At 48.8% G+C, this 23,383-nt stretch overlaps 1 protein-coding gene across 1 annotated transcript in view; it reads right to left on the bottom strand.

Annotated features, from left to right (window-relative positions):
- The window catches only part of LOC117440599 (intermembrane lipid transfer protein VPS13C-like), a gene marked incomplete at both ends in the record, with an annotated part of 44,117 nt that extends 21,396 nt beyond the window's left edge, over positions 1–22,721 (bottom strand). Inside the window, 14 exons of the mRNA XM_034076833.2 lie at positions 96–229; positions 336–444; positions 1,346–1,487; positions 2,246–2,550; positions 3,569–3,604; positions 11,084–11,254; positions 15,244–15,350; positions 15,445–15,561; positions 18,783–18,921; positions 19,766–19,825; positions 21,053–21,129; positions 21,266–21,410; positions 22,471–22,568; positions 22,655–22,721. Coding sequence (XP_033932724.2) covers positions 96–229; positions 336–444; positions 1,346–1,487; positions 2,246–2,550; positions 3,569–3,604; positions 11,084–11,254; positions 15,244–15,350; positions 15,445–15,561; positions 18,783–18,921; positions 19,766–19,825; positions 21,053–21,129; positions 21,266–21,410; positions 22,471–22,568; positions 22,655–22,721 — 1,707 coding nt within the window. The remainder of the gene's footprint in view (positions 1–95; positions 230–335; positions 445–1,345; positions 1,488–2,245; positions 2,551–3,568; positions 3,605–11,083; positions 11,255–15,243; positions 15,351–15,444; positions 15,562–18,782; positions 18,922–19,765; positions 19,826–21,052; positions 21,130–21,265; positions 21,411–22,470; positions 22,569–22,654) is intronic.
- Between the last annotated feature and the right edge of the window lie 662 nt (positions 22,722–23,383).

Genomic DNA, 23,383 nt, shown 5'->3' on the forward strand with positions numbered 1-23,383 from the left:
TAACGAGTCAGCAGAACCTGAACCAGGACCAGAGGAGCCAGAACTGCTGAGTCTCAGGAGACCAGTGTGATGTTAACGAGTCAGCAGAAACCTACCTCTTTGATTTCGAAGTTCAGCAAGACGTTGACGGTGTTCTCCGTCTGATCGCCAATGGTGGCATGTGAGGCGCTGTCAGACCCCGTCTGATTGGACGACAGCTCCACCTGCTGCTCAGGATGCCCCGCCCTCTCTGAGGAGCGACACTTGGGGTTAAAACTCTTATTCTGAGGTGCATTAGTGAAGCTGATTCAACGGGAGGCTTTATATACGACATATCCCATCATGCACTTGGTTACCTTGAGCCACCTGTGTTTTGGCGTCAACGCTGTGTGTTTCACTTCCTTCCCCGATGTTCTCCACCAGGATCTTCATCAGCACCCCGAGGTCTTCCTCACCCAGGCTCATCTGAGGAACCAGAGTTTAATCTACATCAGCACTGACACTGAAAACGGTTCATGGTTTAAACACTGAGGTGCCTTCAGGGACCGCAAGACTTTCCTGACTCTGAGAAACAGCTGAGTTCAAACATTTAAAGATGTACGTTTAGTGACTGTAGGACACAGAAACAGCTGGGTCATGATTAATATGCTTAGCTACCTTCAGGGACCATAGGATTCCCTGCACTCAAACAGTGGAGTCACAGTATACACACTGAGGTACCTTCAGGGACCGTAGGATTCCCTGCACTCAAACAGTGGAGTCACAGTATACACACTGAGGTACCTTCAGGGAACGTAGGATTCCCTGCACTCAAACAGTGGAGTCACAGTATACACACTGAGGTACCTTCAGGGAACGTAGGATTCCCTGCACTCAGAAACAGTGGAGTCACAGTATACACACTGAGGTGCCTTCAGGGACCGTAGGATTCCCTGCACTCAGAAACAGTGGAGTCACAGTATACACACTGAGGTGCCTTCAGGGAACGTAGGATTCCCTGCACTCAGAAACAGTGGAGTCACAGTATACACACTGAGGTGCCTTCAGGGAACGTAGGATTCCCTGCACTCAGAAACAGTGGAGTCACAGTATACACACTGAGGTGCCTTCAGGGAACGCAGGATTCCCTGCACTCAGAAACAGTGGAGTCACAGTATACACACTGAGTTACCTTCAGGGACCGTAGGATTCCCTGCACTCAGAAACAGTGGAGTCACAGTATACACACTGAGTTACCTTCAGGGAACGCAGGATTCCCTGCACTCAGAAACAGTGGAGTCACAGTATACACACTGAGTTACCTTCAGGGAACGCAGGATTCCCTGCACTCAGAAACAGTGGAGTCACAGTATACACACTGAGTTACCTTCAGGGAACGCAGGATTCCCTGCACTTGGACCCCCGGGATCTTAGTGAACCAGGAGGCGGCCATGTTTCTGGTGACGAGCAACTCAACGTTGATTGGCTGCAGGATCTCAATGTGGGAGGAGCCTGGCTGCAGCGTCGTCCTGAAATAAGAAAATAAAGTTAGTTATAATAATTATGTTAGATTTAGTTAGTGAGAGTAATTTGAACCCTGTTGGTCTGATATATAACAGTTTGAGCTGCTAGCTGAGTCATGCTAGCCGAGTCATGCTAGCTGAGTCATGCTAGACGTGTTTATCTCTGCTAGCTGAGTCATGCTAGCTGAGTCATGCTAGACGTGTTTATCTCTACTAGCTGAGTCATGCTAGCTGAGTCATGTTAGACGTGTTTATCTCTGCTAGCTGAGTCATGCTAGCTGAGTCATGCTAGACGTGTTTATCTCTGCTAGCTGAGTCATGCTAGACGTGTTTATCTCTACTAGCTGAGTCATGCTAGCTGAGTCATGTTAGACGTGTTTATCTCTGCTAGCTGAGTCATGCTAGCTGAGTCATGCTAGACGTGTTTATCTCTGCTAGCTGAGTCATGCTAGCTGAGTTATGCTAGACGTGTTTATCTCTACTAGCTGAGTCATGCTAGCTGAGTCGTGTTTATCTCTGCTAGCTGAGTCATGCTAGCTGAGTCATGCTAGACGTGTTTATCTCTGCTAGCTGAGTCATGCTAGACGTGTTTATCTCTACTAGCTGAGTCATGCTAGCTGAGTCATGCTAGACGTGTTTATCTCTGCTAGCTGAGTCATGCTAGACGTGTTTATCTCTGCTAGCTGAGTCATGCTAGACGTGTTTATCTCTGCTAGCTGAGTCATGCTAGCTGAGTCATGCTAGCTGAGTCATGCTAGACCCACCGGGACAGTTTGAGCTGCGTCAGCTGGACCTCCATCTTCTCCAGCACGGCGGGCAGCGGGCAGCCGTCGGCGGGCATTAGCGAGAAGCTGTTCCCCACCGTGATCAGACCCAGGTCCATCACCAGTGCATGCTGGGAGCTGGAGTTCTGGGGCACGATGATGAGCGGCGCCTTCAGCTTGATGTCCATGGACAGACGGAAACTCTTCTGGGCAAAGTCCTTCACGCTGAGTGCCGCCTGAGCCGCCGCCTGAGCCGTGGCGGCGCTCAGAGCCGCCTTAGCCGTCTGGAAGTGATCCACGAACGTCTGGAACACATTCAAATCAATCAGGAGTAAATAAACACGTTCAGGCCCGCATCGGAGTTTACAGCACCGTCTCCGTTTCAGATAGCCATCAAGAACAAGGCTTTACGTACAAACCAGAACACACTTATCAATCAAAACTGAGATGCTCCAGAACATCACCGTTTTTATTTTTTAAATTAAACTATCTATAATATCTCAAAGGTGATATTCCAGAGCATCACATATCAGAGATGGCTTGCTGTTAAAAATGGTTACACATTATTCTTGTTTTAGTTTATGAAACAAACAAGGGTGAGAGAGTAGAGAACATATCTCAGGGGGGAAGTGATGTCACACAGGAAGTGATGTCACACAGGCAGAGGTCATGTGACCGCGGGAAGGGCGTGGGGAGGGGGATAATGATGGAGCAGCATAGCAGTGATGGTGTAGGTGATGTGGGAAACGGTCCATGGGAGCGCTTGATTTATCCTTCTGACAGCACCACACGGGCAGAGTTAACGCCAAATTAAGGTGGACTGAAAGTGGTTATTTAAGGTGGACTGAAGGTGGTGTTTAAGGTGGACTGAAGGTGTTTAAGGTGGACTGAAAGTGGTTATTTAAGGTGGACTGAAGGTGGTGTTTAAGGTGGACTGAAGGTGTTTAAGGTGGACTGAAAGTGGTTATTTAAGGTGGACTGAAGGTGGTGTTTAAGGTGGACTGAAGGTGTTTAAGGTGGACTGAAAGTGGTTATTTAAGGTGGACTGTAGGTGTTTAAGGTGGACTGAAGGTTGTGTTTAAGGCGGACTGAAAGTGGTTATTTAAGGTGGACTGAAGCTGTTTAAGGTGGACTGAATGTGGTGTTTAAGGTGGACTGGAGGTGGTGTTCAAGGCGGACCGAAATTGGTTAGTTAAGGTGGACTGAAGGTGTTTAACGTGGACTGAAAGTGGTTATTTAAAGTGGACAGAAGGTGTTTAAGGTGGACTGAAGGTGGTGAAGCTGAAGCAGGATGGAGGTCAGGGCTGAATGCTGGATCTGTACCTCGTCAGCAGACGTAGACTGAAAGCTAAAAGAAGTCTGAAAGAACAAAAACACAATAACAAGACGAGAAACATGAGACACAAGAAGAGAAACATGCAATAGGAAACAGAAAACATCACAGATCAACGTGCACTTTAAAGATTTAAAGTAGCTGTTCACGTTATCTGTGGACGCCTGCCAGCACAGCAGCTGCTAATAGACGAAAAGAGGTTGAGACTGGAGAGTCTTGATCACAAAGGACCTCTAGAAGTGAGTCAGGCATCACTGCAGATCCTCCACAACAGGACCCTGAAGGGAACTGGTCTCTGAACCAGACCAGGGACCCTAAACTGCATGGAGTCAGGCATCACTGCAGATCCTCCACAACAGGACCCTGAAGGGAACTGGTCTCTGAACCAGACCAGGGACCCTAAACTGCATGGAGTCGGGCATCACTGCAGATCCTCCACAACAGGACCCTGAAGGGAACTGGTCCCTGAACCAGACCAGGGACCCTAAACTGCATGGAGTCAGGCATCACTGCAGATCCTCCACAACAGGACCCTGAAGGGAACTGGTCCCTGAACCAGACCAGGGACCCTAAACTGCATGGAGTCGGGCATCACTGCAGATCCTCCACAACAGGACCCTGAAGGGAACTGGTCCCTGAACCAGACTAGGGACCCTAAACTGCATGGAGTCAGGCATCACTGCAGATCCTCCACAACAGGACCCTGAAGGGAACTGGTCCCTGAACCAGACCAGGGACCCTAAACTGCATGGAGTCGGGCATCACTGCAGATCCTCCACAACAGGACCCTGAAGGGAACTGGTCCCTGAACCAGACTAGGGACCCTAAACTGCATGGAGTCGGGCATCACTGCAGATCCTCCACAACAGGACCCTGAAGGGAACTGGTCCCTGAACCAGACCAGGGACCCTAAACTGCATGGAGTCAGGCATCACTGCAGATCCTCCACAACAGGACCCTGAAGGGAACTGGTCCCTGAACCAGACTAGGGACCCTAAACTGCATGGAGTCAGGCATCACTGCAGATCCTCCACAACAGGACCCTGAAGGGAACTGGTCCCTGAACCAGACCAGGGACCCTAAACTGCATGGAGTCAGGCATCACTGCAGATCCTCCACAACAGGACCCTGAAGGGAACTGGTCCCTGAACCAGACTAGGGACCCTAAACTGCATGGAGTCAGGCATCACTGCAGATCCTCCACAACAGGACCCTGAAGGGAACTGGTCCCTGAACCAGACTAGGGACCCTAAACTGCATGGAGTCAGGCATCACTGCAGATCCTCCACAACAGGACCCTGAAGGGAACTGGTCTCTGAACCAGACCAGGGACCCTAAACTGCATGGAGTCGGGCATCACTGCAGATCCTCCACAACAGGACCCTGAAGGGAACTGGTCCCTGAACCAGACCAGGGACCCTAAACTGCATGGAGTCAGGCATCACTGCAGATCCTCCACAACAGGACCCTGAAGGGAACTGGTCCCTGAACCAGACCAGGGACCCTAAACTGCATGGAGTCGGGCATCACTGCAGATCCTCCACAACAGGACCCTGAAGGGAACTGGTCCCTGAACCAGACTAGGGACCCTAAACTGCATGGAGTCAGGCATCACTGCAGATCCTCCACAACAGGACCCTGAAGGGAACTGGTCCCTGAACCAGACCAGGGACCCTAAACTGCATGGAGTCGGGCATCACTGCAGATCCTCCACAACAGGACCCTGAAGGGAACTGGTCCCTGAACCAGACTAGGGACCCTAAACTGCATGGAGTCGGGCATCACTGCAGATCCTCCACAACAGGACCCTGAAGGGAACTGGTCCCTGAACCAGACCAGGGACCCTAAACTGCATGGAGTCAGGCATCACTGCAGATCCTCCACAACAGGACCCTGAAGGGAACTGGTCCCTGAACCAGACTAGGGACCCTAAACTGCATGGAGTCAGGCATCACTGCAGATCCTCCACAACAGGACCCTGAAGGGAACTGGTCCCTGAACCAGACCAGGGACCCTAAACTGCATGGAGTCAGGCATCACTGCAGATCCTCCACAACAGGACCCTGAAGGGAACTGGTCCCTGAACCAGACTAGGGACCCTAAACTGCATGGAGTCAGGCATCACTGCAGATCCTCCACAACAGGACCCTGAAGGGAACTGGTCCCTGAACCAGACTAGGGACCCTAAACTGCATGGAGTCAGGCATCACTGCAGATCCTCCACAACAGGACCCTGAAGGGAACTGGTCCCTGAACCAGACCAGGGACCCTAAACTGCATGGATCCACTTTAAGAAGGCCTAGGACTCAAAGTAAGCCTGGTACCTGGTTCCCCTCAGGACCTCTGGAAACAGCTGAGACCCTTCAGGACTCTCACACTGCATAACATTTTAAATACAACATGCATTAAATAGATATCAGAGAGTATATATACTATTACAGAGTATATATATATATATATGATATCAGAGAGTATATATATATAATATTACAGAGTATATATATGATATCAGAGAGTATATATATATATATATAATATTACAGAGTATATATATGATATCAGAGAGTATATATATATATATATAATATTACAGAGTATATGATATCAGAGAATATATATATATATAATATTACAGAGTATATATATGATATCAGAGAGTATATATATATATATATAATATTACAGAGTATATATATGATATCAGAGAGTATATATATATATAATATTACATAGTATATGATATCAGAGTATATATATATATATATATAATATTACAGAGTATATATATGAGATCAGAGAGTATATATATATATATATAATATTACATAGTATATATATGATATCAGAGAGTATATATATGATATCAGAGAGTATATATATATATAATATTACAGAGTATATATATGATATCAGAGTATATATATATAATATTACAGAGTATATATATGATAGCTGAGAGTATATATATATCATATCACAGAGTATATATATATGATATCAGAGTATATATATATATATATATATAATATTACAGAGTATATACAGTGGGGCAAACAAGTATTTAGTCAGCCACCAACTGTGCAAGTTCTCCCTCTTAAAAAGACGAGAGGCCTGGAATGTTCCTCCTGGTACACTTCAGCTCTGAGAGACAGAACGGGGGAAGAATCCAGGAAATCACTTTGTAGGATTTTTAATGAATTTATTTGCAAATTTTGGTGGAAGATAAGTACTTGGTCAATAACAAAAGTTCATCTCAATACTTTGTTATATACCCTTTGTTGGCAATGACAGAGGTCAAACGTCTTCTGTAAGTCTCCACAAGGTGTTCACTGTTGCTGGTACGTTGGCCCGTTCCTCCATGCAGATCTCCTCTAGAGCAGGGATGTGTTGGGGCTGTCGCTGGGCAACACGGACTTTCAACTCCCTCCCAAGATTTTTTTTTTGGGGCTTTCTGCAAAGGGACCAGGACGACTGATCCGTGTAGAGGAAAGAATGAATGGGGCCATGTATCGTGAGATTTTGAGTGACAACCTCCTTCCATCAGCAAGGGCATTGAATATGAAACGTGGCTGGGTCTTTCAGCATGACAGTGATCCCAAACACACCGCCCGGGCAACAAAGGAGTGGCTTCGTAAGAAGCATTTCAAGGTCCTGGAGTGGCCTAGCCAGTCTCCAGATCTCAACCCCATAGAACATCTTTGGAGGGAGTTGAAAGTCTGTGTTGCCCAGCGACAGCCCCAAAGCATCACTGCTCTAGAGGAGGTCTGCATGGAGGAACGGGCCAACGTGCCAGCACCAGTGAACACCTCGTGGAGACTACAGAAAACGCTTGACCTCTGTCGTTGCCAACAAAGGGTATATAACAAAGTATTGAGATGAACTTTTGTTATTGACCAAATACTTATTTTCCATCATTTGCAAATAAATTCTTTAAAAATCCTACAAAGTGATTTCCTGGATTCTTCCCCCGTTCTGTCTCTCAGAGCTGAAGTGTACCAGGAGGAACATTCCAGGCCTCTCATCTTTTTAAGTGGGAGAACTTGCACAATTGGTGGCTGACTAAATACTTTTTTGCCCCACTGTATATATATATATATATATGATATCAGAGAGAGTATATATATTATATTACAGAGTATATATATATGATATCAGAGGGTATATATATATATTATATTACAAAGTATATATATATATGATATCAGAGGGTATATATATATTATATTACAGAGTATATATATGATATCAGAGAGAGAGTATATATATTATATTACAGAGTATATATATTATATTAGAGAGTATATATATGATATCAGAGGGTATATATATATATATTATATTACAGAGTATATATATGATATCAGAGAAAGAGTATATATATTATATTACTGAGTATATATATGATATCAGAGAGAGAGTATATATATTATATTACAGAGTATATATATATATGATATCAGAGGGTATATATATATTATATTACAGAGTATATATATGATAGCAGAGGGTGTATATACACTGAACAAAAATATAAACGCAACACTTTTGTTTTTGCTCCCATTTTTCACGAGATGAACTCAAAGATCTAAAACATTTTCTATAAACACAAAATAACCATTTCTCTCAAATCTGAAAGAATGTGTGAGAGTGAGCACTTCTCCTTTGCCGAGATAATCCATCCCACCTCACAGGTGTGGCATATCAAGATGCTGATTAGACAGCATGATTATTGCACAGGTGTGCCTTAGGCTGGCCACAATAGAAGGCCACTCTGAAACGTGCAGTTTTGATTTATTGGGGGGGTCTGGGGGGGAGAATTTGGCAGTACATCCAACCGGCCTCACAACCGCAGACCATGTGTAACCACACCAGCCCAGGACCTCCACATCCAGCATGTTCACCTCCAAGATGGTCTGAGACCAGCCACTCGGACAGCTGCTGCAACAATCGCTTTGCATAACCAAAGCATTTCTGCTGTCAGAAACCGTCTGCATGCTTGTCGTCCTCATCGGGGTCTCCACCTGACTCCGGTTCGTCGTCGTAACCGACTTGAGTGGGCAAATGCTCACATTCGATGGCGTCTGGCACGTTGGAGAGGTGTTCTCTTCACTGATGAATCCCGGTTTTCACTGTTCAGGGCAGATGGCAGACAGCGTGTGTGGCGTCGTGTGGGTGAGCGGTTTTCTGATGTCGATGTTGTGAATGGAGTGGCCCATGGTGGTGGCGGGGTTATGGTATGGGCAGGCGTATGGACGATGAACACAGGTGCATTGTATTGATGGCATTGTGAATGCACAGAGATACCGTGACGAGATCCTGAGGCCCATTGTTGTGCCATTCATCCACGACCATCACCTCATGTTGCAGCATGATAATGCACGGCCCCATGTTGCAAGGATCTGTACACAATTCCTGGAGGCTGAACACATCCCAGTTCTCGCATGGCCAGCATACTCACCGGACATGTCACCCATTGAGCATGTTTGGGATGCTCTGGATCGGCGTGTACGACAGCGTGTTCCAGTTCCTGCCAATATCCAGCAGCTTGGCAGCCATTGAAGAGGAGTGGACCAACATTCCACAGGCCACAATCACCAACCTGATCAACTCTATGCGAAGGAGATGTGTTGCACTGCGTGAGGCAAGTGGTGGTCACACCAGATACTGACTGGTTCTCGGACCCCCCCAGACCCCCCCAATAAAGCAAAACTGCACGTTTCAGAGTGGCCTTCTATTGTGGCCAGCCTAAGGCACACCTGTGCAATACTCATGCTGTCTAATCAGCATCTTGATATGCCACACCTGAGAGGTGGGATGGATTCTCTCGTAAAGGAGAAGTGCTCACTCTCACACATTCTTTCAGATTTGTGAACAATATTTGAGAGAAATGGTTATTTTGTGTTTATAGAAATGTTTCAGATCTTAGAGTTCATCTCATGAACAATGGGAGCAAAAACAAAAGTGTTGCATTTATATTTTTGTTCAGTGTATATATTATATTACAGAGTATATATATAATATCAGAGAGAGTATATATATATATTATATTACAGAGTATATATATATGATATCAGAGGGTATATATTAGGGGTGTAACGGTTCACAGAAGTCACGGTTCGGTTCGTACCTCGGTTTGGGGGTCACGGTTCGGTACAACAAGGAAAAAGCAAAAAAAAGTCCCAAATGCATAATTCCAGGTTTGTTGTTATTTATGTTTGAACAGTAGTGCAAGTTTCAGTTTAAAAATAAAGAACTCTGACATTTTGAATAATTAACTGCATTAAACAGTTACAAACAAACCACACACTCAGATGGCCATAGTATCTATAATGGCTGATGTCAAACTAAAAGGTTTCATCAAGCTGTAAAACTAAAAAGGATGTCTTGAAAATATGACATCATAAATAATAAGAAAGTGTTTAAGAGCAAAGTCGTTGAAAAACATTATGCCAAAAGCTTCCGTTATTGATGTTGGTCTCTGGCTCTCGTGTCTCTTGGCTTCTTCAACACAGCGGGGATCAGCTGCTGAGCTGCTGCTGTCTTTAGGGCTCCGTGATTGGCTAATCTGGGTGATGCCTTCTGATGTGATGTAGCATGTTTGGCGTGTGTTGGCATTAGCATACCGCACCGCTGTAGGACAACGCCGACACACCGTCCTCGTCCGATCCACCACTCGCACACCTCATCGTTGTTGTAGTCCACAGGGAACCCGACATGTTCCCACAGCTGGTTTAAAAGAAGCAGGTGGGTTCTAGCTCCTGTGAGTTATCTGAACTCGCCATACTAACTTTTCTTCTTCTTGTATTTTGTTCGTTGTGTTGTTGTTTCTTCTTGTTCTTCGTTTGTTGTTTAAGGGCGGCTGGCAAACAGCTTTTAGGCGCAATACCGCCCCCTGGAGTATATGTAGTGTAGTGGATACTGCCCTGAATTACTTTTTTACCGCTCGTAAAAAAAAGGCGTATTCGTCGTGTGACTGCATGTGCCGAACCGTGACCTCCGAACCGTGACCTCCGAACCGTGACCTCCGAACCGTGACCTCCGAACCGTGACCTCCGAACCGTGACCTCCGAACCGTGACCTCCGAACCGTGACGGTACGGGACGAATACGGATACCGTTACACCCCTAGTATATATATATTACAGAGTATATATATGATATCAGAGAGAGTATATATATATTACAGAGTATATATATGATATCAGAGAGAGTATATATATATTACAGAGTATATATATGATAGCAGAGAGAGTATATTATATTACAGAGTATATATATGATAGCAGAGAGAGTATATTATATTACAGAGTATATATATGATAGCAGAGAGAGTATATTATATTACAGAGTATATATATGATAGCAGAGAGAGTATATTATATTACAGAGTATATATATGATAGCAGAGAGAGTATATTATATTACAGAGTATATATATGATAGCAGAGAGAGTATATTATATTACAGAGTATATATATGATAGCAGAGGGTATATAAGGAGTCTACCAGCAGGGCCATGAGGAACTGGTGCAGGTAGACGATCTGGATGCATCCGAGTCGCAGCGTCACCTTCCCGTCGACCTTCTCCATGTCGGAGTACCCCCCCCCCTCGGTGGCCCCTGGGAAGAGAGAGAGCCTGAAGCTGAACACCTCCTGCCCCCCCACGATGGAGACCGCCTGCAGGGGTGGGGTTAATAAGAAGAAGAAGACATACTTTATTAATCCCTTACAGTTGATCACAGCCACATTAACGTTTCCTGTGAGGGGGGGGGGAACACAGCCACATTAACGTTTCCTGTGAGGGGGGGGGGAACACAGCCACATTAACGTTTCCTGTGAGGGGGGGGGAACACAGCCACATTAACGTTTCCTGTGAGGGGGGGGGAACACAGCCACATTAACGTTTCCTGTGAGGGGGGGGGAACACAGCCACATTAACGTTTCCCGTGAGGGGGGGGGGAACACAGCCACATTAACGTTTCCTGTGAGGGGGGGGGGATCACAGCCACATTAACGTTTCCTGTGAGGGGGGGGGGGAACACAGCCACATTAACGTTTCCTGTGAGGGGGGGGGGAACACAGCCACATTAACGTTTCCTGTGAGGGGGGGGGGAACACAGCCACATTAACGTTTCCTGTGAGGGGGGGGGAACACAGCCACATTAACGTTTCCTGTGAGGGGGGGGGGGGGACACAGCCACATTAACGTTTCCTGTGAGGGGGGGGGAACACAGCCACATTAACGTTTCCTGTGAGGGGGGGGGGGAACACAGCCACATTAACGTTTCCTGTGAGGGGGGGGGAACACAGCCACATTAACGTTTCCCGTGAGGGGGGGGGAACACAGCCACATTAACGTTTCCTGTGAGGGGGGGGGGATCACAGCCACATTAACGTTTCCCGTGAGGGGGGGGGGAACACAGCCACATTAACGTTTCCTGTGAGGGGGGGGGGAACACAGCCACATTAACGTTTTCCTGTGAGGGGGGGGGGGAACACAGCCACATTAACGTTTCCCGTGAGGGGGGGGGAACACAGCCACATTAACGTTTCCCGTGAGGGGGGGGGAACACAGCCACATTAACGTTTCCCGTGAGGGGGGGGGGGAACACAGCCACATTAACGTTTCCTGTGAGGGGGGGGGAACACAGCCACATTAACGTTTCCTGTGAGGGGGGGGGAACACAGCCACATTAACGTTTCCTGTGAGGGGGGGGGGAACACAGCCACATTAACGTTTCCTGTGAGGGGGGGGGAACACAGCCACATTAACGTTTCCCGTGAGGGGGGGGGGAACACAGCCACATTAACGTTTCCTGTGAGGGGGGGGGGAACACAGCCACATTAACGTTTCCTGTGAGGGGGGGGGAACACAGCCACATTAACGTTTCCCGTGAGGGGGGGGGAACACAGCCACATTAACGTTTCCTGTGAGGGGGGGGGGAACACAGCCACATTAACGTTTCCTGTGAGGGGGGGGGGAACACAGCCACATTAACGTTTCCTGTGAGGGGGGGGGAACACAGCCACATTAACGTTTCCTGTGAGGGGGGGGGAACACAGCCACATTAACGTTTCCTGTGAGGGGGGGGGAACACAGCCACATTAACGTTTCCTGTGAGGGGGGGGGGAACACAGCCACATTAACGTTTCCTGTGAGGGGGGGGGAACACAGCCACATTAACGTTTCCTGTGAGGGGGGGGGATCACAGCCACATTAACGTTTCCTGTGAGGGGGGGGGAACACAGCCACATTAACGTTTCCTGTGAGGGGGGGGGAAACACAGCCACATTAACGTTTCCTGTGAGGGGGGGGGAACACAGCCACATTAACGTTTCCTGTGAGGGGGGGGGAACACAGCCACATTAACGTTTCCTGTGAGGGGGGGGGGAACACAGCCACATTAACGTTTCCTGTGAGGGGGGGGGGAACACAGCCACATTAACGTTTCCTGTGAGGGGGGGGGAACACAGCCACATTAACGTTTCCCGTGAGGGGGGGGGAACACAGCCACATTAACGTTTCCTGTGAGGGGGGGGGAACACAGCCACATTAACGTTTCCTGTGGGGGGGGGGGAACACAGCCACATTAACGTTTCCTGTGAGGGGGGGGGGAACACAGCCACATTAACGTTTCCTGTGGGGGGGGGGGGAACACAGCCACATTAACGTTTCCTGTGAGGGGGGGGGAACACAGCCACATTAACGTTTCCTGTGAGGGGGGGGGAAACACAGCCACATTAACGTTTCCTGTGAGGGGGGGGGGAACACAGCCACATTAACGTTTCCTGTGAGGGGGGGGGAACACAGCCACATTAACGTTTCCTGTGAGGGGGGGGGAACACAGCCACATTAACGTTTCCTGTGAGGGGGGGGGGAAACACAGCCACATTAACGTTTCCTGTGAGGGGGGGGGGAACACAGCCACATTAACGTTTCCTGTGAGGGGGGGGGAACACAGCCACATTAACGTTTCCTGTGAGGGGGGGGGGAACACAGCCACATTAACGTTTCCTGTGAGGGGGGGGGGAACACAGCCACATTAACGTTTCCTGTGAGGGGGGGGGGAACACAGCCACATTAACGTTTCCTGTGAGGGGGGGGGGAACACAGCCACATTAACGTTTCCCTGGGAGGGGGGGGGGAACACAGCCACATTAACGTTTCCTGTGAGGGGGGGGGATCACAGCCACATTAACGTTTCCTGTGAGGGGGGGGGGAACACAGCCACATTAACGTTTCCTGTGAGGGGGGGGGGAACACAGCCACATTAACGTTTCCCGTGAGGGGGGGGGGGAACACAGCCACATTAACGTTTCCGTGAGGGGGGGGGGAACACAGCCACATTAACGTTTCCTGTGAGGGGGGGGGAAACACAGCCACATTAACGTTTCCCGTGAGGGGGGGGGAACACAGCCACATTAACGTTTCCTGTGAGGGGGGGGGGGAACACAGCCACATTAACGTTTCCTGTGAGGGGGGGGGAACACAGCCACATTAACGTTTCCTGTGTGGGGGGGGGAACACAGCCACATTAACGTTTCCTGTGAGGGGGGGGGAACACAGCCACATTAACGTTTCCTGTGAGGGGGGGGGGATCACAGCCACATTAACGTTTCCTGTGAGGGGGGGGGGAACACAGCCACATTAACGTTTCCTGTGAGGGGGGGGGGATCACAGCCACATTAACGTTTCCTGTGAGGGGGGGGGGAACACAGCCACATTAACGTTTCCCGTGAGGGGGGGGGAACACAGCCACATTAACGTTTCCTGTGAGGGGGGGGGGAACACAGCCACATTAACGTTTCCTGTGAGGGGGGGGGAACACAGCCACATTAACGTTTCCCGTGAGGGGGGGGGAACACAGCCACATTAACGTTTCCTGTGAGGGGGGGGGGGAACACAGCCACATTAACGTTTCCTGTGAGGGGGGGGGATCACAGCCACATTAACGTTTCCCGTGAGGGGGGGGGGAACACAGCCACATTAACGTTTCCTGTGAGGGGGGGGGAACACAGCCACATTAACGTTTCCTGTGAGGGGGGGGGAACACAGCCACATTAACGTTTCCTGTGAGGGGGGGGGGAACACAGCCACATTAACGTTTCCTGTGAGGGGGGGGGAACACAGCCACATTAACGTTTCCTGTGAGGGGGGGGGAACACAGCCACATTAACGTTTCCTGTGAGGGGGGGGGGATCACAGCCACATTAACGTTTCCCGTGAGGGGGGGGGGAACACAGCCACATTAACGTTTCCTGTGAGGGGGGGGGGAACACAGCCACATTAACGTTTCCCGTGAGGGGGGGGGGGGGAACACAGCCACATTAACGTTTCCCGTGAGGGGGGGGGAACACAGCCACATTAACGTTTCCTGTGAGGGGGGGGGGGAACACAGCCACATTAACGTTTCCCGTGAGGGGGGGGGGGAACACAGCCACATTAACGTTTCCTGTGAGGGGGGGGGAACACAGCCACATTAACGTTTCCTGTGAGGGGGGGGGATCACAGCCACATTAACGTTTCCTGTGAGGGGGGGGGGATCACAGCCACATTAACGTTTCCTGTGAGGGGGGGGGAACACAGACACATTAACGTTTCCTGTGAGGGGGGGGGAACACAGCCACATTAACGTTTCCTGTGAGGGGGGGGGGGGGGGACTAACCTTCCTGTGGACGATCCCAGGCTTCAGGTCCGACACCACGATGTCCCGGAGACGAGTGAACACCTCCGTCTGGCCCCCCGCCTGCATCGACACCGAGGCGTCCAAACCTGCGGGTCACATGACCAGGTCACCCAATCACAGGGTGTGTGACAAGGTGTGTGTGTGTGTGTGTGTGTGTGTGTGTGTGTGTTTGTGTGTTACCTGTGACTCTGATGTCGGCGATGCTGCTCATGTCGTCACAAACCTCCACATGGAAACTTCCCAACACAGCCGACATCGTAAAGCTGAACACACCGTCTTCCTGAGAACCTGCAGACACTGAGCAGGGAGGAAAACCTGTGAGACAGACAGGTAGAAAGACAGGTAGACAGACAGGTAGACAGGCAGGTAGACAGACAGGTAGACAGGCAGGTAGACAGACAGGTAGACAGGCAGGTAGACAGACAGGTAGACAGACAGGTAGACAGACAGGTAGACAGACAGGTAGACAGACAGGTAGACAGACAGGTAGACAGGCAGGTAGACAGGCAGGTAGACAGACAGGTAGAAAGACAGGTAGACAGACAGGTAGACAGGCAGGTAGACAGACAGGTAGACAGGCAGGTAGACAGACAGGTAGACAGACAGGTAGACAGACAGGTAGACAGACAGGTAGACAGACAGGTAGACAGGCAGGTAGACAGACAGGTAGACAGACAGGTAGACAGACAGGTAGACAGACAGGTAGACAGACAGGTAGACAGACAGGTAGACAGACAGGTAGACAGACAGGTAGACAGACAGGTAGACAGGCAGGTAGACAGACAGGTAGACAGGCAGGTAGACAGACAGGTAGACAGACAGGTAGACAGACAGGTAGAAAGACAGGTAGACAGACAGGTAGACAGACAGGTAGACAGACAGGTAGACAGACAGGTAGACAGACAGGTAGACAGGCAGGTAGACAGACAGGTAGACAGACAGGTAGACAGACAGGTAGACAGACAGGTAGACAGGCAGGTAGACAGACAGGTAGACAGACAGGTAGACAGACAGGTAGACAGACAGGTAGACAGACAGGTAGACAGACAGGTAGACAGGACAGGTAGACAGACAGGTAGATAGACAGACAGACAGACAGACAGGTAGACAGACAGGTAGACAGACAGACAGACAGACAGGTAGACGGACAGACGGACAGGTAGACAGACAGGTAGACAGACAGGTAGACAGACAGGTAGACAGACAGGTAGACAGACAGGTAGACAGACAGGTAGACAGACAGGTAGACAGACAGGTAGACAGACAGGTAGACAGACAGGTAGACAGGACAGGTAGACAGACAGGTAGACAGACAGGTAGACAGACAGGTAGACAGACAGGTAGACAGACAGGTAGACAGACAGGTAGACAGACAGGTAGACAGACAGGTAGACAGACAGGTAGACAGACAGGTAGACAGACAGGTAGACAGACAGGTAGACAGACAGGTAGACAGACAGGTAGACAGACAGGTAGACAGACAGACAGGTAGACAGACAGGTAGACAGACAGGTAGACAGACAGACAGACAGACGGACAGGTAGACAGACAGGTAGACAGACAGGTAGACAGACAGGTAGACAGACAGGTAGACAGACAGGTAGACAGACAGGTAGACAGACAGGTAGACAGACAGGTAGACAGACAGGTAGACAGACAGGTAGACAGACAGGTAGACAGACAGGTAGACAGACAGGTAGACAGACAGGTAGACAGACAGGTAGACAGACAGGTAGACCCACAGATTCAGTGGTGTTTCAAACTCATCCCAATGATTTCTACTTTCAGCACAACTCCGTCGGCCATATTGCACTCCTTCTTAGATCCATTACATCACATTTAGCTGAGGCTTTTATCCAAAGCGACTTACAGTAAGTGCGTTCGACCAACAAAATACAAACTTGAAGAAAACAGAATCATAAAGTACATCAGGCTTCATAGAGCAAACACATTTCAAGTGCTACTCAGCTGGCTTTCGAGAAGCCAGTCCTTTGTTAGTATCTAAGTGCTTTGTTAGCAGCTCTATCCTCGAGGTGGAGTCGAAGGAGATGAGCTTCAGTCTGGAAGGTGTGTGAGCTTTCTGCTGTCCTGATGTCAATGGGAGCTCGTTCCACCATCTTGGAGCCAGGACAGCAAACCCACGTGTTCCTGCTGATGGAACTCGGTCCCCCTCGCAGCGAGGGTGCAGCGAGTCGTCTGGCTGATGCAGAGCGGAGTGCACGTGCTGGGTGCACGGTTTAACCGTGTCCTGGATGTAGGAAGGGCCAGATCCATTCGCAGCATGGTACGCAAGCACCAGGGTCTGGAAGTGGATTCTAGCAGTTACCGGAAGCCAGTGGAGGGAGCGGAGGAGCGGGTGGTGTGGAACATTCAGGAAGGTTGAAGACCAGACGAGCCGCTGCATTCTGGGTGAGAGAGGTCGGATGGCACATGCAGGCAGACCAGCAGGAGGGAGCTGCAGTAGTCTAGTGAGGTGACGAGAGCCTGGACCAGAACCTGCGTGGCTCTCTGGGTCAGCTGGGGACGCGTCCTCCTGATGCTGGAGAGCGTGTATCTGCAGCAGCGGGTTGTAGCAGCGATGTTTGCAGTGAAGGACAGGTTGTTATCCAGGGTCTCACCCAGAGTCCTTGCAGTCTGAGTCAGGAAACAACAGAGGGGCCGATGCTGATAGTCAGGTTGAGAGAGGGACAATGTTTTCCCGGAAGGAAAAGCAGTTCAGTTTTGTCGAGGTTGAGCTTGAGGTGATGAGCGGACATCCACTGAGAGATGTCAGCTGGACGAGCAGAGATGCGTGCGACGACCTGGGTCTCTGAGCGGGGGAAGGGCAGGACTCATTGGGTGTCGTCAGCGTAGCAGTGGGATGAAAAACCATGCGGGCTGATGACTGATCCGAGCGAGTTTGTGTACAGGGAGAAGAGGAGGAGACCGAGAAAAGAGCCCTGAGGGACCCCTGTAGTTAATTGACGAGGGTCGGACTCAGACCCTCTCCAAGTAACCCTGTAGGTACGGTCTTTGAGGTATGAGGTGAGGAGGGAAAGTGCAGAGCCTGAAACTCCAAGTTCTTGGAGAGCGAAGGAGGATCTGATGGTTCACCGTGTCGAATGCAGCAGACAGGTCCAACAGGATGAGGACAGAGGAGAGGGAGGCTGCTTTAGCCGTGTGCAGTTCCTCAGAGACAGCAAGGAGGGCAGTTTCTGTGGAGTGACCTGCCTTGAAACCAGACTGGTGCGGATCCAGAAGGTTGTTCTGATGGATCCCTCACATTAGGGCTCTTGTGCCAGTCAACTCTGAGAAGACCCTGAGCTCTTGGTGATTTGTCATCTTCTGAACAGCCTGCAGCGGTGAATATATTCACTGGCACTTTACCAGCCGAACAAAGACTGGTATCAGGGCTCTACGGAACAGGAAGCAGAGGGAACAGGAAGCCTCGAGCCCTTCACTACAGACCTGGGTCCTGCACCCCCAACACCAAAACATGTTCTTTTAAAGGTGATAGTTGATGAGTGATTTCCCCTCACCTGAGCGGGTCCCCCCCGCCGGCCTCCGGTCGTCAGGACGGGGGGCTCTGGCTCTCTGAGGCAGGGCGCTGCTCAGGAAGCTGAGGGTGGACAGCAGAGCTTTGGTGTGAAGCAGGAAGTCCAGAGAGGAGACCTCCACCTGAAAAACACCAGGACCTGTTACTGCATCTGTCACGTCCACATGTACCCTCAGAACCACATGGACCCTGTAGAACCACATGGACCTGTTACTGCATCTGTAACCTCCACCTGAACCCTCAGAACCACTGTGGTTCACCACCTACCCTCAGAACCACATGGACCTGCTGTTCTACAGGGTTCTGGTTCACCACATACCTTCAGGGTCTGCGGTTCTACAGGGTTCTGGTTCTCCACCTACCTTCAGAACCACACGGACATGCAGTTCTACAGGATTCTGGTTCTCCACCTACATTCAGAACCACATGGACCTACAGTTCTACAGGGTTCAGGTTCTCCACCTACCTTCAGGGTCTACAGTTCTAAAGGGTTCTGTTCTCCACCTACCTTCAGAACCACATGGACCTGCAGTTCTACAGGGTTCTGGTTCACCACCTACCCTCAGAACCACATGGACCTGCGGTTCTACAGGGTTCTGGTTCACCACCTACCCTCAGAACCACATGGACCTGCGGTTCTACAGGGTTCTGGTTCTCCACCTACCTTCAGAACCACATGGAACTGCAGTTCTACAGGGTTCAGGTTCTCCACCTACCTTCAGGGTCTACAGTTCTAAAGGGTTCTGTTCTCCACCTACCTTCAGAACCACATGGACCTGCAGTTCTACAGGGTTCTGGTTCACCACCTACCCTCAGAACCACATGGACCTGCGGTTCTACAGGGTTCTGGTTCTCCACCTACCTTCAGAACCACATGGAACTGCAGTTCTACAGGGTTCTGGTTCACCACATACCTTCATAACCACATGGATCTACAGTTCTACGGGATTCTGGTTCTCCACCTACCTTCAGGTTCTGCTCGGTGCTGTGGAACAGGGACTTGAAGCTGGGTCCGGCAGGGTCGGCCTAAAGGAGATCATTATTAGTTTGTTTGTTCGTTTGTAGGACCGTGTTCTTAAAGCTCGGTTGGATGCTACTCAATCGGAAGCTATGGTACCTGTTTATGTGGATAATTATGTAAATGAGCTGCATGATGTCCTTTTGTTGTTCTATTTATGTTTTTATGTTTCATGTGGAACTTCTTGAGCAGGGGGGTATACTACGAAGCAGGATTTTCGCTTAGCCGGCTAAATTCAGGGAAAACTCCGGCTTTCCGGTCCTACGAAGCTGGTTCTCTTTTTAGCGGCTAGATCTCCATGGTAACTGATGCTCAGCGACTAACCTGCCCCGGACCAGGTTAGGTTGCAGGCTAAGAGCTCAACTCAGTGAAAGCACCGCCTGCTGACCAATCAGAGCTCAGTGTGCGGAGTTTAAAGCGATCAAGTCATATTACAGGAGAAAGGAAATACAGAAAAGCTGCCTTTGCAGGAAAGACGGCCGGCAAAAATCACCGACTGTGTGAACGTGAACATGAATAGAACATCACCTCCATCTTCAGAGCAATCTGACTATTAGAACATTAGCGTTAAGAAAGCTTACTTAAATATCGGCCACAACATCAGTAACCGGATCAGAGTACATTAAGTACAGTCCGCGGCATATCACTTCATAATGAATCATATATCTCCTGATCTGAGTCAGCTGAGCCGTATCTGGCCGTGCAACACTCACAGCGTCACAGACTGGATGCAGAAGCATTATTTTAAGCAACACATTAAGTTGACGAAACACTCGAGACAAATGTAATTGAAGTCAGATCGTGTTTTAGACGCGCAGTGATATCATAAACCTGTTGATGGACGCATTCAAACGCTTGTTCTCTTCCCAGCTGTGTTCACCTTGCAGGTGCAGCTCTGAGGCTTTGATCCTGATCAAGTGTTTAAGTCATGTTTAAAGTTTAACTTCTTCATATGTCTAATATTTACTTTTCATTCAGGAAGTATGACGCTGCGCTGTCAGTACGCTGCTCCATGTTTGTGATTGGTCGAATGCTCCAAATACCACCCCTTTCATGTGAACGCGCACCTAACTAGATAGGACACGGCTGGCTTGAGCGATCCACTTGATAACCCGCGTCGCAGTACTGCTTAGCGACAGCGCGTATGTTTTGGATTAGGCCAACCGGCTAACTCAAACATATCCAGGTTAGGTTGAACCAGCTTCGTAGTACAGGCCCCAGGTGTCTGGGCTCACCTTGATGAAGTCCACCTTCAGCAGGTCTGAGTTCTGGGTCTCGGAGGACCGGACCAGGTGGAGAGGCTCCCTGCCGCCTGGAGAGGAAACAGCTCGTTAAAACATGTTACTTCTGTAACTCTGAGCATCACTGTAAACAACAACATCCCTGTAAACAACAGGTTAACGGTAACTCTGTAAACATCACTGTAAACAATAGGTAACTCTTCTCACCTGGCATGTCGCAGAAGTCGAGGGCGACGCGGCGCAGGAACGCCGTGACGCTCAGGTCGAAACTCCGCCTCCTGCCCTCTGCCCCGAGCTCACACACACTGAGGGACAACACAGTGCTCTGCTCCCGCAGCATCTCAAACAGCACCTGAACGCACCACACAGGAACAATGTTAAACTATACATAGCAGCACCTGGACACACCACAGAGGATGAATGTAAACACTATACACAGCAGCACCTGAACACACCACAGAGGATGAATGTAAACACTATACACAGCAGCACCTGGACACACCACAGAGGATGAATGTAAACACTATACACAGCAGCACCTGAACACACCACAGAGGATGAATGTAAATACTATACACAGCAGCACCTGAACACACCACAGAGGAACAATGTTAAACTATACACAGCAGCACCTGGACACACCACAGAGGATGAATGTAAACACTATACACAGCAGCACCTGAACACACCACAGAGGATGAATGTAAATACTATACACAGCAGCACCTGAACACACCACAGAGGATGAATGTAAAAAGATACACAGCAGCACCTGAACACACCACAGAGGATGAATGTAAAAAGATACACAGCAGCACCTGAACACACCACAGAGGATGAATGTAAAAAGATACACAGCAGCACCTGAACACACCACAGAGGAACAATGTTAAACTATACATAGCAGCACCTGAACACACCACAGAGGAACAATGTTAAACTATACATAGCAGCACCTGAACACACCACAGAGGATGAATGTAAAAAGATACACAGCAGCACCTGAACACACCACAGAGGATGAATGTAAAAAGATACACAGCAGCACCTGAACACACCACAGAGGATGAATGTAAACACTATACACAGCAGCACCTGAACACACCACAGAGGATGAATGTAAACACTATACACAGCAGCACCTGAACACACCACAGAGGATGAATGTAAACACTATACACAGCAGCACCTGAACACACCACAGAGGATGAATGTAAACACTATACACAGCAGCACCTGAACACACCACAGAGGATGAATGTAAAAAGACACACAGCAGCACCTGAACACACCACAGAGGATGAATGTAAACACTATACACAGCAGCACCTGAACACACCACAGAGGATGAATGTAAAAAGACACACAGCAGCACCTGAACACACCACAGAGGATGAATGTTGAAAACGCACCTCTTTGACCTCGAACTTGAAGTACAGCTCGGTGATTTCCTCCTGAGCCGAGCGCTGCAGATCCTCGTCGGAAGACTTCCCGCTGGAGTCGTCTGAGTCTGATCAGAGGAACAGGTTCAGACCATAATATCATTTATAAAGGAATAGGAGTTCATGTTATATTAAGAAGGGGGGCAGCACTCACCTGCCTCCATAGGGTACAGGAGTGGGGGGGGCAGATTGATTACTGACGCTCTCCCATAGGACGGCCCCTAAAGTGGGAAAACAGCAACACAGAGACATCATTCCCACGTCAATCATCGATCAATAACCCCGTCCAAACTTCCATTAAACTTCCTCCAAACTTCCTTTTGAATTTCTCTAAACTTCGTCTTAACTTCCTTTTGACTTCCTCTAAACTTCCTTTTGACTTTTTCTAAATTTCCTTTTGACTTCCTCTAAACTTCCTTTTGACTTTCTCTAAACTTACTTTTGATTTCCTCCAAACTTCTTCTAATCTTATTCCAACTTCCTCTAATCTTACTCCAAACTTCCTTTTGACTTTCTCTAAACTTCCTTTTGACTTTCTCTAAATTTCCTTTTGACTTCCTCTTAACTTCCCCTAAACTTCTTTTTGACTTTCTCTAAACTTCCTTTTGATTTCCTCTGAACTTCCTCCAAACTTACTCTACTCTTCCTCCAAACGTCATCTAATCTTATTCCAAACTTCCTCCAAACTTCTTCTAATATTCCTCCAAACTTCTTCTAATCTTCCTCAAAACTTCCATTAAACTTCCTCCAATCTTCCTCAAAACTTCAGTTTGACTTTCTCTAAACTTCCTTTTGACTTTCTCTAAACTTCCATTACACTTCCTCCAAACTTCCTCTGATTTTCTTCAAAACTTCCTCTATACTTCCTTTTGACTTTCTCTAA

This window comes from Pseudochaenichthys georgianus, unplaced genomic scaffold, assembly GCF_902827115.2.
Source record: "Pseudochaenichthys georgianus unplaced genomic scaffold, fPseGeo1.2 scaffold_1063_arrow_ctg1, whole genome shotgun sequence".
Taxonomy (NCBI): Eukaryota; Metazoa; Chordata; class Actinopteri; order Perciformes; family Channichthyidae; genus Pseudochaenichthys; species Pseudochaenichthys georgianus.